Genomic DNA, 18,128 nt, shown 5'->3' on the forward strand with positions numbered 1-18,128 from the left:
AGTTGTAGAATGGGAGCTAAATAGCATGGATTTTAAAAATGTAAGCCCTAAGCCCAGTGTTTACCACTAGTTCAGTAAATATCAGTTCTCTGTTTATTGCTTCCTCTTCTTGTGGAGATTTAATGTTTTAAGGCAGTGGCTCTCAGTTTTGTCTCATGACCGCATTACCTTCTTGAAAATTTCTGAGGACCTCAAAGAGCTTTTGTTTTTGTGGTTTTATCCATCAATATTTATATCAGGTTAGAATTTAAAATTGAGAACTGTTGTGAATATTTACTTAGTAGTACATAAAAAATAACAGTAATAAGCCCATTACATTTAAAAATTGGTGAAAAGAGTGCCATTGTTTTACATTTTTGCATTTCTCTTTAACATGGCCCAGTAGAAGATATCAGATTCTCATATCTGCTTCTGGATTTGAGCTGTTTGGATTTGTTGTTTTAGTTTATGAATATGAGAAAATCTGGCTTCACACGAGTACGTAGATGGAAAAGGAGAGGGGTGTATATAGCCCTCAGATAATTGTGGTTACCCTTATTTGATAGGGCACCAAAACTCTTGTTAGTTTCTTAGAGGCTAGTTGCAGTGTGGAATTTGAAACCAAAACAGGGGACACTTACCTGTGCTTTGAATTTTTACTTTCATTACCCACGCATAATTTTATATTACATTAGTCATTTGGAAAATTTGAAAAATATAAAAATTGCACTTCACCTTTCATTACATAGTATCCGAAAATTATACTTGCTGGTATTGCTTCTGATCTTATCAATAGAGTCTTTAAATTATGGAAAAGTGTCAAGCCCAGGTTGGCAGATGCAAGTTTTTAAAAATTCTTAATTTTTATTTGAAAGCTCAATTTTTACTGCTGGCAACAATTACTGTCAGTTGTTTTCTTTGAAGTGTCAGGCATACTTTATTTTTGAGAAAGTGTCTGCCATATACCAAAGTCTGTATAATGAGTTTTTGGATTTAAGTCATTTTTTTCAAGTAATACAGTGCCCATGAAAAATATAGCCTAGTTTAGCTTGCAGCTCAAACAATAGTGCTTTTCTTGTGACAATTGTATTTTTAATATATGAGAAGTACTTCATATTTACTTATCACTTTGAAACACAAAATTTTAAAAGACATACTTGTAAGAGTCAATATTGAATAAAATTAATAGTTTTTACTACTACTACTTTACTACTGATTTACTTTTGAATCACACACAAAGAAAGGACTTTTGTATGTGATTCCATGGTAGGGGAAAAGACTTGTTCTTGCGAAGAGGAGCTGAAAATGATCTGTTGCCCTTTTTTCACAGCCTTCCACAGACACCTCTTTTATTACTGTCCCATCTCCTAGAGCCGAATGTCTTGAACATTTCAGGTGCTGAATAAGAATTCCAATGAAAGAAAGGAAGGTCTCATAGAAAATGTAAAATTATACACTGTTTTGTCTGAAAGCCCCGCTCCCCCCAAGCCCCTTCCCTTCCTTAAAACTCGCTGCTCCATTTTGTAACTTGTTTAGTTCAGGAACTGAGAGCTACTTTATGTCCAAAATAGTCTCGTTACATTAAGCAAATCTGCTTTGAACATGCAATTCAATTTCTTTAATTAGCTTTAAAAATAAGGATCATTAAATCAGAGTGCCACCATCAATTACTGTGCTAGGGTTTGCCTGTTCAATAATGCATCAGAGTTGTGCTCTACTCAGTATTTCTCTGAAAGATTTATGGAAAAGGAGACCTCCGCTCTCTTGGTTCCAAACTTGAAATAGAGCTTTATTATGTATAAAATTTTTTTCCTATTCTTCCCTTTTAGGTGCTGTATTTCATTGAATACTCTCGGGATTCTATCCCTCTTTGCATTTCATATTTGGGATCAGTTCCAGAGAGTGTTTCACAGCATTTTTGTAAATTCACAAGAAAATAAGCACTTTTCTTGCTCTGCATGAAGAAAAGACAAGGTGCGGAATAAAAAAAAAAGTCCGCAGTTCTGTGAGGTGCACCTGTTATGGCAAAATCCTCAGAGTGCCTTGCTTCTTATTTTTCACTGTGTTGAGGAGTAACAAACAGAAAATTGGGAAATTGAACTAGCAATATATATTTATAAATTAGTTTAAAATCTAACTAAAACTGGGATTGTAAAAGCAATGGTCATTTTTCTTCCTTAATTTAAGTAATATAGTTTAGCTTGTAAATGATAGAAATATAATATTCATCAAATGTATATAAGTGTTTGGGTGATTTTATTCTCATTGCTGTACTGTGAATTCGGATTAAGTAAAAATAACAGGACCACTAATTAGGTTTGGATATTCTATATTGTAATACTTTGGGAAATTCAGTTTGATCCTAAGCAATCATTTTTGTAGACAGTTACACAAGTATTTATTTCTGGAAAGATTGATGTTTGCCATTAAATAGAGCTAGTAATGTTAACTTCTTTTCAGTTAACAGCCTAAAAGGAATAGATAAAACGTAAGAAGTCAGTATTCAGCATTTTGAAGCTGTTTTAGTTAAATGAATCTATATATTTGAAAATTTTCTGTTGATCTTTTTGACTATTTTTGGAATGATGTTTATTTTGAAGAATAGCATATTATTATTGAAAATATAATAAAAAGCAGTTTATAATTTGAAAATCTTACAAGTAAATCAGCCTTGTACTAGGGTGGGTCAAATACCTTAGTATAAAAGTATAAGATAGCGTTCCGTTCCGTCGCTCAGTCGTGTTCAACTCTTTGCGACCCCGTGGACTGTAGCCTACCAGACTTCTCTGTCCATGGGATTCTCCAGGCAAGAATACTGGAGTGGGTTACCATTTCCTTCTCCAGGGGATCTTCCCGACCCAGGGATCGAACCCGGGTCTCCCGCATTGGAGGCAGATGCTTTAACCTCTGAGCCACCAGGGAAGCCCTAAGATAGTGTAATGTTTGTTTTTTCTTCTGATTTGATGTGCAATTAAATGATATGAGTTTTAAAAATTTATAATCTTTAAGGAACAAAAATTTAGACGTGCTTCAGCGGTTAAGACGTGTTTGCTGAGGATTCATCTTGACTTGAGCACTTGTAAAAATTTATTTTGGGAATGGGAATTAGCCTCTTGAATCTATGTCTAGCCTTTGGAAGGTAATCTATCACAGTAATAGACTAACCTTCATCTTCAGATATCTGTTTCTTCCTTTTCCTTTGTTTACGGTGAATGCTAGATAACTGAACTTTCAATTCAGTTTCTGTCAGAAAAGATTTAGCTAGATACATAGAGGCTATTCCTAACCCCCCCATTTAGAGTGTTTGTATCATTCATTGGGGCACCCCAGGTTCTCTGCTCTGATTGTAACACTTACTTTGTAAACTTTTAAAAATATTAAGACAGAACATATTCAGTACAATTAAAGGAAAATTACATAGCTCAAGGATTTTTCACAAATTGAATGTAGAAGTATAACCCTTTCCATAAATCACAGTGTAGGAAAGTTACCAGCACTCTATAATACTCTCTGTCCCCAGTCAGTCCTAACAATCCCAAAGGAATCACTAATTTTTTCCAGACTATTAGAGTTACAGTTGACATATATTGTTGTATAAGCTTAAGAGGTACAACATGATATTTGAAATATTTGATACACGTGTACATTGCAAAATGATTATCAACGGTAAGGCCAGGTAATACATCTGTCCCCTCACATAATTAACCATATATATGTGTGTGTGGTGAAAACTTAAAAAAATCTACTGTCTTAGAAGCTTCCAAGTATATAATACAGTATTGTTAACTCATTGCTGTACATTAGATCCTGAAATTTATTCATCTCTTTCCTGAAAGTTTGTACCCTTTGACCAACATTTCCCCATTTCCCATACCCTGCAGTCCCTAGCAACCACTAGTCTACTCTTTGTTTCTATGAGTTTGGCTATTTTAGATTTCACATGTAAGTCAGATCATACACTGTTTTGACTTCCATCCCATAGATAAGTATTTGAATTTTGTATATTACAGTCTGAGCATATATACTTTTGTATATGGCTTTTTTGTCTTCGCTTAGTGTCTATGAGATTATTTTGTTGTTTGTAGCTGTCTTTCATTTTTCATTGCATGAGTACACTAGAATATATTTTTCCTTTCTTCTGTTGACTCTGAAAGAAAGTGAAAGTTGCTCAGTTGTGTCCGACTCTTTGTGACCCTATGGACTATAGAATCCATGGAATTCTCCAGGCCAGAATACTGGAGTGGGTAGCCTTTCCCTTCTCCAGGGGATCTTTCCAACACAGGGATTGAACCCAGATCTCCCACATTGTAGGCGATTCTTTACCAGCTGAGCCACAAGGGAAGCCCAAGAACACTGGAGTGGGTCGCCTTTCCCTTCTCCAGCGGATCTTTCCGACCTAGGAATCGAACTGGGGTCTCCTGCATTGCAGGCGGATTCTTTTACCACCTGAGCTATCAGAACTGTTTTGCCTTTCCCCCCAGTTTTTGACTGAATTATAAATAAACCTGCCACAAATGTTCTAATGAGTATCTTTTGATGTTCACAAGTGTGCATTTCTCAAGAGTGAAATTTCTGGGTCTTAAGGTATATACTCAACCTTTGTATATTCTGTCCAGCTGTTTCCCAAATCCGTTGTCAATCTCTCCTTATAATGTATGAAAATCCTCGTCCATATCATTGCCTTTACTTGCTACTGCCAGCTTTAGTCTTCTCCCCTCCCCCCATTAACTACTCTGCTGCTGCTGCTAAGTCTCGTCAGTCGTGTCCGACTCTGTGCGACCCCATAGACGGCAGCCTACCAGGCTCCTCCGTCCTTTGGACTCCCCAGGCAAGAGTACTGGAGTGGGTTGCCATTAACTAGGGTACCTGTAATATCACATTATTGATTTAATTTGCATTTCCCAATAACATTGAATACCTTTTTGCATGTTTGTTGGTCATTTAGAAATCCTCTTTTGTGGAATTTCTATATAAGTCTTTTGCCCACTTTACTGTTTGGTCAGTCCTTCTCTTATTGACTGACAAGGATTATTTTTTTAATATATTCTGAATACAACTTTTTTGTTGAACATATGTATCACACCTGTCTTTTTCTGCTTTTGTTTTGCCTTTTGACTCCCATAATTGTATATTTTGATGACCAGAAATTTAAAAAATGTATAGTGTCCAGTTTCTAAAACTTTGCTGGAGGTTTATCTATTTCATTAATCCATTTCTTTCAAAAGACCAACTTTTGGCTTTCTTGAATTTTCTTATTTGTATTTAAAAAAATTTTCCCTAAATTCTGGCCTAACCTATGTTATTTTCTTCCTTTTTCAGGTTTTGCATATGTTCTCTTTTAGCTTTTTTAGCAATATGCTTAGCTCATCATGTTTTATGCTGTCATTTTTCTAAATATATTCTGAATCTAAGCATTGTGTTAGCTGCATCTCATAATTTTGATTTGCTGTATCTTATCATTTGATTAAAATGTTTAATTTTTAATATAGCTTCTTTTACCCATGGTTTACTTAGAATGTATTGCTTAATGGACATGCTTTGGTTTTCACGTTACCTTTCTGTTATTGGTTTCTAGCTTAATTTAATGTATTCGGAGGTCTATTTGAGGTTTGTGGACACTTGCTTTGTGAACTGCCTATAGTCTACTTCAGTTCAGTTCAGTTGCTCAGTCGTTTCTGACTCTTTGCGACCCCATGAATCACAGCACGCCAGGCCTTCCTGTCCATCACCAACTCCCGGAGTACACTCAAACTCATGTCCATCGAGTCGGTGATGCCATCCAGCCATCTCATTCTCTGTCATCCCCTTCTCCTCCCGCCCCCAACCTTTCCCAGCATCAGAGTCTTTTCCAGTGAGTCAACTCATCGCATGAGGTGGCCAAAGTATTGGAGTTTCAGCTTTAGCATCATTCCTCCCAATGAACACACAGGATTGATCTCCTTTAGAATGGACTGGTTGGATCTCCTTGCAGTCCAAGGGATTCTCAAGAGTCTTCTCCAGCACCACAGTTCAGAAGCATCAATTCTTCTTAGATAACAATTTCTTTTACATTTGGAAAGAATTTAACATTAAGCAATTGTTGAGTGCACTGCTCTATGTATGTTAATTAGGTCAACACTATTTAGAATGTTTCCATATTGATTTTTTTTTCATTCTGTCAGTTTCTGAGAGAGATATGTTATAAATTCTAATCATGATTGTGGATTTGTCTATTTGTCATTTGCCCTGTTTTTTTAAAAAATTAATTTATTTTTTAATTGAAGGATAATTGCTTTACAGAATTTTGTTGTTTTCTGTCAAACATATCCATGACTCAGCCGTAGGTGTACATATATCCCCTCTTTGTAGACCCTCGATCCCATCTCCCTCCCCATCCCATCCCTCTAGGTTGATACAGAGCCCCTGTTTGAGTTCCCTGAGACAGACAGACTGAAACCACAATCATGGAAAACTAGCCAATTTGATCACATGGACCACAGCCTTGTCTAACTCAATGAAACTAAGCCATGCTGTGTGGGGTCATCCAAGATGGACAGGTCATGGTGGAGAGGTCTAACAGAATGTGGTCACTGGAGAAGGGAATGGAAAACCACTTCAGTATTCTTGCCTTGAGAACCCCATGAACAGTATGAAAAGGCAAAAAGATAGGACACTGAAAGAGGAACTCCCCAGGTCGGTAGGTGCCTAATATGCTACTGGAGGTCAGTGGAGAAATAACTCCAGAAAGAATGAAGGGATGGAGCCAAGGCAAAAACAACACCCAGTTGTGGATGTGACTAGTGATAGAAGCAAGGTCCGATGCTGTAAAGAGCAGTATTGCATAGGAACCTGGAATGTTAGGTTCATGATTCAAGGCAAGTTGGAAGTGGTCAAACAGGAGTTGGCAAGAGTGAATGTCAAAATTCTAGGAATCAGCTAAGTAAAATGGACTGGAATGGGTGAATTTAACTCAGATGACCATTATATCTACTACTGTGAGCAGAAATCCCTTAGAAGAAATGGAGTAGCCATCATCGTCAACAAAAGAATCCAAAATTCAGTACTTGGATGCAATCTCAAAAACGACAGAGTGATCTCTGTTTGTTTCCAAGGCAAACCATTCAATATCACGGTAATCCAAGTCTATGCCCCTGACCAGTAATGCTGAAGAAGCTGAAGTTGAATGGTTCTATGAAGACCTAGAAGACCTTTTAGAACTAACACCCAAAAAAGACGTCCTTTTCATTATAGGGGACTGGAATGCAAAAGTAGGAAGTCAAGAAACACCTGGAATAACAGACAAATTTGGCCTTGGAGCACGAAATGAAGCAGGGCAAAGGCTAATAGAGTTTTGCCAAGAGAACACACTGGTCATAGCAAACACCCTCTTCCAACAACACAAGAGAAGACTCTACACATGGACATCACCAGATGGTCAACACCGAAATCAGATTGATTATATTCTTTGCAGCCAAAGATGGAAAAGCTCTATACAGTCAGCAAAAACAAGACCGGGAGCTGACTGTGGCTCAGACCATGAACTCCTTATTGCCAAATTCAGACTGAAATTGAAGAAAGTGGAGAAAATCACTAGATCATTCAGATATGACCTCAATCAAATCCCTTATGATTATACAGTGGAAGTGAGAAATAGATTTAAGGGGCTAGATCTGATAGACAGAGTACCTGATGAACTCTGGACGGAGGTTCGTGACATTGTACAGGAGACAGGGAGCAAGACCTCCCCAAGAAAAAGAAATGCAAAAAGGCATAATGGCTGTCTGAGGAGACCTTACAAATAGCTGTGAAAAGAAGAGAAGCCAAAAGCAAAGGAGAAAAGGATAGATATAAGCATGTGAATGCAGAGTTCCAGAGAATCATAAGGAGAGATAAGAAAGCCTTCCTCAGCGATCAATGCAAAGAGATAGAGGAAAACAATAGAATGGGAAAGACTAGAGATCTCTTCAAGAAAATTAGAGCTACCAAAGGAACATTTCATGCAAAGATGGGCTCAATAAAGGACAGAAATGGTGTGGACCTAACAGATGCAGAAGATATTAAGACGAGGTGGCAAGAATACACAGAACTGTATAAAAAAGATCTTTACGACCCAGATAATCACAATGGTGTGATCACTCACCTAGAGCCAGACATCCTGAAATGTGAAGTTAAGTGGAACTTAGGAAGCATGACTACGAACAAAGCTAGTGGAGGTGATGGAATTTCAGTTGAGCTATTTCAAATCCTAAAAGATGATGCTGTGAATGTGCTGCACGCAATATGCCAGCAAAATTGGAAAACTCAGCAGTGGCCACAGGACTGGAAAAGGTCAATTTTCATTCCAGTCCCTAAGAAATGCAATGCCAAAAAAATGCTCAAACTACCACACAATGGCACTCATCTCAGACACTAGTAAAGTAATGGTCAAAATTCTCCAAGCCAGGCTTCAGTAATACATGAACTGTGAACTTCCAGATGTTCAAACTGGTTTTAAAAGGCAGAGGAACCAGAGATCAAATTGCCAACATCCGCTGAATCATGGAAAAAGCAAGAGAGTTCCAGAAAAAACATCTTTTTCTGCTTTATTGACTATGCCAAAGCCTTTGACTGTGTGGATCACAATAGACTGTGGAAACGTCTGAAAGAGAAGGGAATACCAGAGCACCTGACCTGCCTCTTGAGAAACCTTTATGCAGGTCGGCAAGAAACAGAACTGGACTTGGAACCACAGACTGGTTCCAAATAGGAAAAGGAGTATGTCAAGGCTGTATATTGTCACCCTGCTTATTTAACTTATATGCAGATATATCATGAGAAACACTGGGCTGGAAGAAGCACAAGCTGGAATCAATATTGCCGGGGGAACTATCATTAGCCTCAGATATGCAGATGACACCACCCTTATGGCAGAAAGTGAAGAGGAACTAAAAAGCCTCTTGATGAAAGTGAAAGAGGAGAGTGAAAAAGTTGGCTTAAAGCTCAACATTCAGAAAACTAAGATCATTGCATTTGGTTAAATCAATTCATAACAGATAGATGGGGAACAATGGAAACAGTGACAGACTTTATTTTTTGGGCTCCAAAATCACTGCAGATGGTGACTTCAGCCATGAAATTAAAAGATGCATGCTCCTTGGAAGAAAAGTTATGACCAACCTAGGCAGCATATTAAAAAACAGAGACATTACTTTGCCAACAAAGGTCCATCTAGTAAAGCTATAGTTTTTCCAGTAGTCATGCATTGATTTGAGCTATAAAAAAGCTGAGCATGGAAGAATTGATGCTTTTGATATGTGGTGTTGGAGAAGACTCTTGAGAGTCCCTTGGACTGCAAGGAGATCCTGCCAGTCCATCCTAAAGAAAATCAGTCCTGAATAATCATTGAAAGGACTGATCCTGAAGCTAAAACTCCAATACTTTTGCCACCTGATATGAAGAACTGACTCATTTGAAAAGACCCTTATGCTGGGAAATATTGAAGGTAGGAGAAGAGGACGACAGAGGATGAGATTGTTGGATGGCATCACCGACTCAATGTACTTGATTTTGAGTAAAGTCCGGGAATTGGTGATTGACAGGGAGGCCTGACGTGCTGCAGTCCATGGGTCGCAAGGAGTTGGATAAGACTGAGCGACTCAAGTGAACTACACTTTGCTAAATTCACAGGTTAGCTCTAGTAATTTTCTGATAGTATCTTTAGGGTTTCCTTCGTATAGTATCATGTCATCTGCAAACAGTGAGATCTTTACTTCTTCTCTGATCTGGATTCCTTTTATTTCTTTTTCTTCATTTGATTGCTGTAGCTAGGACTTCCAAAACTGTGTTGAATAATAGTGGTGAGAGTGGGGACACCCTTGTCTTGTGCCTGATCTTAGGGGGAATGCCCTACCTGTTTTGAGATTATCTGTTTAGATTGCTAAGATTGTTTTTTCTTGTCTGTTGAACTGATCCTTTATATCTGGGAATTGTCCGTTTTTATGTCTAGTAGTGTTTCTTGAAATCTACTTGTGTGATGCTAGTTTTGCTGTACTAGACTTCTTTTGATTAATTGAAATGTAATGTATTTTTTTTCCTTCTTCCTACTTCATCTTTACTGTATCTCTTTTTTATTATTAATTTATATCTTTGGTAATCAGTATGCATTTTAATTTTACTGTGTTATCCAGTCTGACAATTTTAGTCTTTTGGGTATTTAACTCCTTCATATTTAATTATTGATAAATTTGACATTTTTGTTTTCATATTCTTTTTTGCCTGTTTTGTATTAGTTAAGTTTTTAATATCATTTTCTTTCTGTATTAGCATGTTATTTGGAGAAGGAATTGGCAGCCCACTCCAGTGTTCTTGCCTGGAGAATCCCAAGGATGGGGGAGCCTGGTGGGCTGCCCTCTATGGGGTCGCACAGAGTCGGATATGACTGAAGCGACTTAGCAGCAGCAGCATCTTATTTACACTTAATTTTATTATTCTTTTATTGATTAGCTTAAAGATATAGTCAATATCCTTGACCTATTTGAGTTAACCCTAAAAAGTTATTTTGAGTTAATTATGTATTCACAGAAAATTTCAGTATGGTATGTGTGCTTCACCAAGTTTCTTCCAATGGTCACATCTTAGTAAAGTATCATATCACAAAACTGGTATTGATAAAATATGTGTTAATTTTTAAAATTTGTGTTATTTGTCCACTTGTGTAGATTTGTGTAACTACCCACCATGTAAGTACTGATGTATCCAGCACCACAAAGATCTCCCTTATGCTACCTTTTATATCCAGCCATGTATTCCACACCATTCCTGACCCTGGAATGGTGTATATGTATATAGTTTATTTCTGTGTATATAGTTTAATCAACTCAAGAATATTTAAAATATAATCATAATGTATGTGACTGTTTGATATTGTCTTTTTTCACTCAACATGATCCCTCCAAGTTATTGTGCATTTTAATATTTTGTTTCTTTTTGTTGCTGAGGTTTATTCTGGCTATGAATGTACTTACTGAGGGATACTTTGTTTCCAATATTTACTCTATCAATGAAGGAAATGTGAGCAATTTTGTACATGTTTTCTGTGGTCATAGATTTTCTTTTTTTTTTTTCATTTCTCTGTAGCAAGTGTCCAGGAGTGCCACTACTGGATCATATGGTAAATATACAGTTTGTTTCAGAAACTGTTTTCCAAATGGACTCTACAGTTTTACATTCTTTACATTTCTCAACATCCTGGTCAGTGTGTTCCGTTTTCGTTATTTGTTTTTTATTTAGTTATTCTTTCGGGTATAGAGTGATAGGTCATTGTGCTTTTGATCTGCATTTCCTCAACAGATCGGACGCTGAACACCCTTGTGTTCTTACTTGTCATCTCCGTGTCCTCTTTGGTGCAGTGTCTGTGTCTTTTGTTCATTTTTAATTGAATTTCTTAAACTTTTGAGTTTTCTTTGTGTATTTTAGGTTTGACTTCTTTGTCAGATATACATATCCTTAACTTACTTGATTTTACTTTAGTACTTGCACTGCTTCATGGAAAATGAAAGGAATTTAATATATTTCCACCCCATTGATCCTACTCCTGTATTTTGTGTAATTGTTCATGTAGTTTAATTCTACTTGAATTTAAAACTTCACAAGTTTTAGATTGCGTGTCATAACCAATTTCTGTTGTTTTACTCACATTTTAAACCCTTTCCTGTGCTTTTCAGTCTTTTCTGCATTCGGGAAATTCCATCAGAAGTCATTTTCTTTCTGCCAGAGAATTTATTTTGGTATTTATTTTGTCCCAAACTGAGACAATGCTTTGTGTGTGAGTATGTGTGTGGGGGAGTTGTTCTGAAAATGTTGGCTTGTCAGTTCTTCAAAATTTTTAAGTCAGATGTCAGCTTTATTTTTCTTTGAAGATAAGATCCCTTTTTGCTCTGGTAGCTTTTAAGATCTTCCCTCTGTCTTGGCTTTCAGCTGCTTTACTATGATGTCCTGTGTAGACAGCCTGGAAGATGGACACCAGATAATCTGTACTTTCTGGTAATTGTGCTCTTAAGGTTGGGGGTGGGAGGAGAAGGGGACAGCAGAGAATGAGATGGCTGGATGGCATCACCGACTCTGTGGACATGAGTTTGAGTGAACTCCAGGAGTTGGTGTTGGACATGGAGGCCTGGCGTGCTGTGATTCATGGGGTAGCGGAGAGTCGGACACGACTGAGCGACTGAACTGAACTGAACTGATGATAACCTTCTTGAGTGTGGGCTGGGCTACTGATTTACTTCTAATGAATAGCCTAGAGCAGATCTGACACTTTCTTTTTGATCTTTTAAAGTTTTTTTTTTTTGTTATGGCTTTTATGCACATTTTCTGATAGATCTCAGAGGAAGAGTTATTCTGATATATTTATTTCCAGAGGGTGAGCTTAATTGTATTTATAACTAAAGAGAATTCTTGTTTTCTTGGTATAAAATATATGATGAGATATTTTTCTATAAAAACTTATTTAAATTCTTTTGAAAGACTACATAGATGACTTGATAAAACAATTCTTGGTGATTTGGTTGTGTTAGATAAAACTGTGAAGAAGAAAGATCTCATAAAAGGTTCTTTATTAAAATTACTTCTCACATGTCCATGTACTTGCTTCACCTTTTAAAGAGAGAGTAACTAAATTTGAAAAAAATCATATTATATGAGTGTGATTTACACAAGAAAGATGGGGATCTCCCATACATCAAGGTATTTGTAAATGGCTGTGCATGTGTTTTGCTTTAAAACAATGTGCTCAAGTTGTATAATTGTCGTTTATTATGATTTTTGCCTTATCTGACCTTTTAGAGTAAGTGAACCTTTTGCTGGTTCTGACTGTGGCTTGTAAGAGAGCCTTTTCCTGTCCTAAATATTGAGAGGGTATTTCATATTACCATTCACAAAGAATTTGACAACTTTTTAACTGAATACCTTATGTAATTTTCATTTAACTTATCCTAGGTGTTGGTACTAATGAAACATTCCTTAATTAAATTAATGTATGTTTATTTAGTAAGAACATGAAAGACCTTTTTAGACTGAAATAGCCAGAAGCTAAACTGAAAATATAATTATTTGATGACTCTTGTTCATCTACTAGTAACTTCCCCAAATAATACAGATTATATATCTGTATATACAAATCACCAGATAGTTGTGTTTTCTTCTGTTTATTTTATGTTGTATAAACCAAGATGGGAGTCAAGGTCTTTTTATTAACCATCTGTACTGTGTCTGCTGTGAACTGACTAGTCATGTCAAAGAAGATTCATTCCTATCCTTCCAGGAAATTTTATTTCGGAAAACCATTTAATAAAGCTGTAGCGGAGTCATAGCTGTGCCTTCTTGTTTTTCCCTATGGGAATAAATTTTCAAATTTAAAAACACATCTTTTGTATGATGGTATTATTAAATTATAGTTTTTACATACGTGATCTCTTTGCTTTTACATTTATATAGACCTCAGTGGCTGGATGGAGATAGGAGGAGTCATTTTCATTGGTTAAGCCTTTAACAAATTTGGAGAAGACAGTCAATATCCAGTATTATATAGCTTTGTATGTATATATAACTTCACTCTTATAATGCCTTCACACCTTGTCTCATAGTTTCAGAGCTTCTCCAGCAGTTAACTTCACATAGGTAGACTCTTCGTTCTTGTAACATGACTTGTTCATTCTAGCTCACTGTGGCAAAGCTCCAGTTATTTATTCCCTATGCAAACATCCCATAGGCGTTAGGTCTTGGTGTGTGAGATCCTCAGCCTGTCACAGACTTCATGATCCTCTCTGCTTTAGCCTGTACAGTGTATCTTCTCCTGGCAGACTTTATTGAAGTTGCCATGCTCAGGTTTAAAAAAAATCAGGTTTGGAGTAAGAAGCTTGCTTTTGAAAAAATAATAATTGACCGTGTCTGCTGTAGATTTTTAAAAAAGCATTTGAAAGAATTCCCTGAAGCCTCTTCATCAAACACATTGATCTCTTTTTCATTTGCCTTTATAGATAGCCAACCAAATAATTATGGATTGTTGGTAACTATGGTGATTTACTCAGTTTCCTGTTTTATTTTTCAGGATAGGTAACAAACTCTTAGGCATCGATTGGTGACATATTGTGAAATATTTTGATTACTTCTGTCAGTGGAAGCCATTTACTAATGTCTCCTTTCTATAAATTGATATCTGAATGATTGTTTCCTCTGTATATAATACAAAGATGACAGGAAAAGATACAGGTCATAATCTACTTAATAAGTGTGTGACTTTGTGTAATCATCTCATATGTAAAATGGAATTAGTGATTCTTGGAGGTTTGTTGGACAGATTAAATCAGAGTAGATCCTTAAAAATTGTATAAACATTTATTCTGCAAATGGATGTTGAATGCCAGTTCTGTGCAAGACACTACCATAGAGAATGAGGATACAGTAGAGAATAAAATAATCAGATTTGATTGATCCACTGGAGTATTCTATGTTCTAGCCTGTCTCTACAGATTGGGATGGAAGCTACTTAACAACAGAGAACATGTAGTTGATAATAAGCACCATGAAGAAAAACAGGGCAGAGTCAGCTAATGGAGCGTCATTCTGGGATGCACTGTCAGGGCACCTTCTCTGAGGCGGTGATGTTGAGTGCATTTGGAGGAAGTAAAGATGTAAGCATGCAGATACTTGGGGAAAGGATGTCTAGCCTTGACAGCTAGAGAGCAGCTTGGTGGTTTGAGGAACAGTGATCAGTTATAGCTGAAGCTATGTGTGTGAAGGACAGAGTGCGGATGAGTTCGGAGAATGATCCAAAATGTCATCGATATAGTCTTTCTTTTTATTAATTATAAATAAAAAGTTATGTTCCATATACTTTATAGATATATAAAATTAGGTCTGGTTGTTTGTACTAGTTGAATGATTATTTACCTTAATGAAATATTATTATTGTTTATATTTATTATTTTTAGTATTATGTTAATATCACTATCATTTAATTTGATATATTAATATTTAGTATAATATTATTGGATAATATATTCAGTTCAGTTCAGTCGCTTAGTCATGTCCGACTCTTTGCGACCCCATGAACCGCAGCACGCCAGGCCTCCCTGTCCATCACCAACTCCCGGAGTCCACCCAAACCCATGTCCGTCAAGTTGGTGATGCCATCCAACCATCTCATCCTTTGTCGTCCCCTTCTCCTCCTGCCCTAAATCTTTTCCACCATCAGGGTCTTTTCCAATGAGAGCTCTTCACATGAGGTGGCCAAAGTATTGGAGTTTCAGCTTCAACATCAGTTCTTCCAATGAACACCCAGGACTGATCTCCTTTAGAATGGACTGGTTTGGACCTCCTTGCAGTCCAAGGGACTCTCAAGAGTCTTCTCCAACACCACACTTCAAAAGCATCAATTCTTCAGTGCTCAGCTTTCCTTACAGTCCAACTCTAACATCCATACATGACCACTGGAAAAACCATAGCCTTGACTAGACGGACTTTTGTTGGCAAAATAATTTTCTGCTTTTTAGTATGTTGTCTGTATTATTATTATTAGATTATTTAGCTCTGTATAATAGGCACATGCAAGCAACTAGAATATTTTTCCAAAATGGAATGATCTTTTTTGTTGTTGTTTACTAATGTTGTACCTGGAACTCGCCATACTGTGAAGTTTAAGGGTACTGTTCTTCAGATTGGTAGCTCTGCCCAAGCTTGTGACGTAAACAGCAATAAGTTAAGCTCCAAATAGAGTTGGTAGGAAGAGTCCACACAGGACCACTCTCACTTCTGATACCAACCATGTATGTTGAGGAGGTTACCCAAACCACCCTCACGTTTAATAATTCATTAGAAGGACTTATTGAACTTACTAAAAGCTGTTAGACTCATGATTATGGTCTGTTATAGGGAAAGGATGCAGGTAAATAATTAGCATAAGAACGAGATGCATAGCACCGAGTCTGGGAGCATTCCTGATGTGATGCTTCTGTTGTCCTCAGGAAGTATTCTTTTCCCAAATTGGTGTGTGACAGTTCACATGGAGTATTGCCAGCCCAGGAAGCTCACATGAGCTTGGTGTACACAGTATTTATTGGAACATCAGTTCATAGGTATGATTGATTGCCCATATGAGATGACTTAGTTTCAGCGTTTGAGTGGATATCATGTGGCCTTGGGGCCCACTGTGAACAACAGAGACACTTTCGTCATCTGGAAACATTCCAAGGGTTTAGAAATTACTTCCTGTGAACTGGAGACAAAGATCAGGCCTCTCTTTGGGAAAGACCAAATTCTTGACTGCATAAGTTGTTATGAAAATTCAAGTTATATAGTAAGTAAATGTCTCCCTGGATTGCCATATCTTGGGGACAACTATGTCTCCCTGGATTTCCATATCTTAAAGACAACTATTGCTGTATTGGTTATTTAGTATATATTGTTCCAGGTGTTTAATAATTTTTTGAGTGTACATTGAACTATACCTCGCTTATTGTTCATTAACTAGGCTTTTTCACTTAAGAATGTATGTATAGATTATGTGTTTTTGTGTGTGTTTAAATGAGTACCTTGAAATTGAATGCCAGTTTTTTTTCCCCATAATTAGTGTTTAAAACTTTTTCCACGTAAAAACAGTGCTTCATTGAGCATCCTTGCATGTACATCTTCTGTGTTTTTCTAATTTTTCTTCTTGAAATAAAGTTGCTGAATAAAACTGTATGGACATTTTGAAATTTCATATGTACTTCATTATTATCCCTCTTGGGATGATTTCTATGAAGTAGCTTATGGAAACTAAAATTGTTAATAATCTCCATATTACTTTTAGGTAAACATTGCAACTTCAACAATGTCAAATGTCGAGTATGGTCACATTCCGCATCTCAGCCCAGGTGTAATTCCTACTCTACAAAATGAATCATTTTTATCATCCCCAAATAATGGAAATCTGGAAGTTCTTACAGGATTGGGTACTGCACATATCAATGGGAAGCCTGCTTGTGATGAATTTGATCAACTGATCAAAAATATGGCCCGGGTAAGAGCGTTTGCTCCTGTTAGTTATGACAGAACGTGTCCTGGATAATTTGAAGAGTACTTGCATATTTATATTACATATGTTAAATATATACTTTAAATATATTATTATAATAGAAAATATAGCAACAATATATTTTGTTTTATATTTTATAAATTTTATTACATTTTACTGGACAATAAAGTATATCTTAAATATATATTATACTATAATATATATTCTTATTTATGAAGACATTTTTAACATTGAAAAAATTAGAATGAAAAAGATGTAGATTTCGTGTAAGTTTAAGTGCTTCAGGGATTTTTCTAAATGAAGGTTATCTTAGAAAAAATTAAAAAAAATTTTAAACAGATCAATGCCACTAATAGGACTATGACTGCAGTGGCTGGCATGTAATTATATTCCTTGCTTCTTTTTCTGGACAGGGTCGCCAGATAGAAGTTTTTGAGCTCCTCAAACCTCCATGTGGAGGCCTTGGGTTCAGTGTGGTGGGACTGAGGAGTGAAAACCGGGGAGAGCTGGGCATATTTGTGCAGGAGATCCAGGAGGGCAGTGTGGCCCACAGGTGAGACTGTCACTGTGACTTCTCTGTTTTTGATACTACATTCAGAAGTTAGGGCTCACCCTAGGAGAATTTCAAGAAACAAAAATGCCTAGAAAAAAAACAATATAAAATGTTATTAACCAGTTTTTTAGAAATCATTAACATTGCTACAATAACAAGAAAGTCCTTTGAAAGCAGAGTAACTTTTAAACATAGTCATGACTTAATCACTTTTTAGAAAGGAAATAAACATTTGACTAGGACATTACTCCCATTGTTTATAAACAGGCTCTTTTTGATTAGATTTAAAAATTATAGAAAAGCATTCAAGTGGTCTGTGATAATATGAGCTATATTTTATTAACATACTCAAAACAACAAGTAAGAGCTGTATTTTATTAATATGCTCAAAGCAAAAAGTAAACATATCCTTCTTTGCATTCATTTGTAGAAGATAATAGCAGTACTAAAATACAACGTATAGGTTGAATGAATAGCTAAAAAGAAGATGGCTGTTAACTGGGAGTGGTTGACTAGGGTTAGGTCAGCTGGTGCCAAAGCATATATATTTTGCCCTTCCATTTTTAT

The 18,128-nt window shown here is 36.5% G+C and overlaps 1 protein-coding gene across 10 annotated transcripts in view; it reads left to right on the forward strand.

Moving 5' to 3' along the window:
• MPDZ (multiple PDZ domain crumbs cell polarity complex component) overlaps window positions 1-18,128 on the forward strand; it is a 186,153-nt gene that overhangs the window by 39,379 nt on the left and 128,646 nt on the right. For all 10 annotated transcript variants that reach the window (XM_088837899.1, XM_055428220.2, XM_055428223.2 and 7 more), the window contains exons 4-5: window positions 16,784-16,993; window positions 17,422-17,561. In XM_088837899.1, the coding sequence (XP_088694025.1) occupies window positions 16,784-16,993; window positions 17,422-17,561 (350 nt within the window). The remainder of the gene's footprint in view (window positions 1-16,783; window positions 16,994-17,421; window positions 17,562-18,128) is intronic.

The sequence above is a fragment of the Moschus berezovskii genome, chromosome 7, assembly GCF_049115385.1.
Source record: "Moschus berezovskii isolate FMDL1 chromosome 7, NW_MosBer_1.0, whole genome shotgun sequence".
In the NCBI taxonomy this organism is placed as follows: Eukaryota; Metazoa; Chordata; class Mammalia; order Artiodactyla; family Moschidae; genus Moschus; species Moschus berezovskii.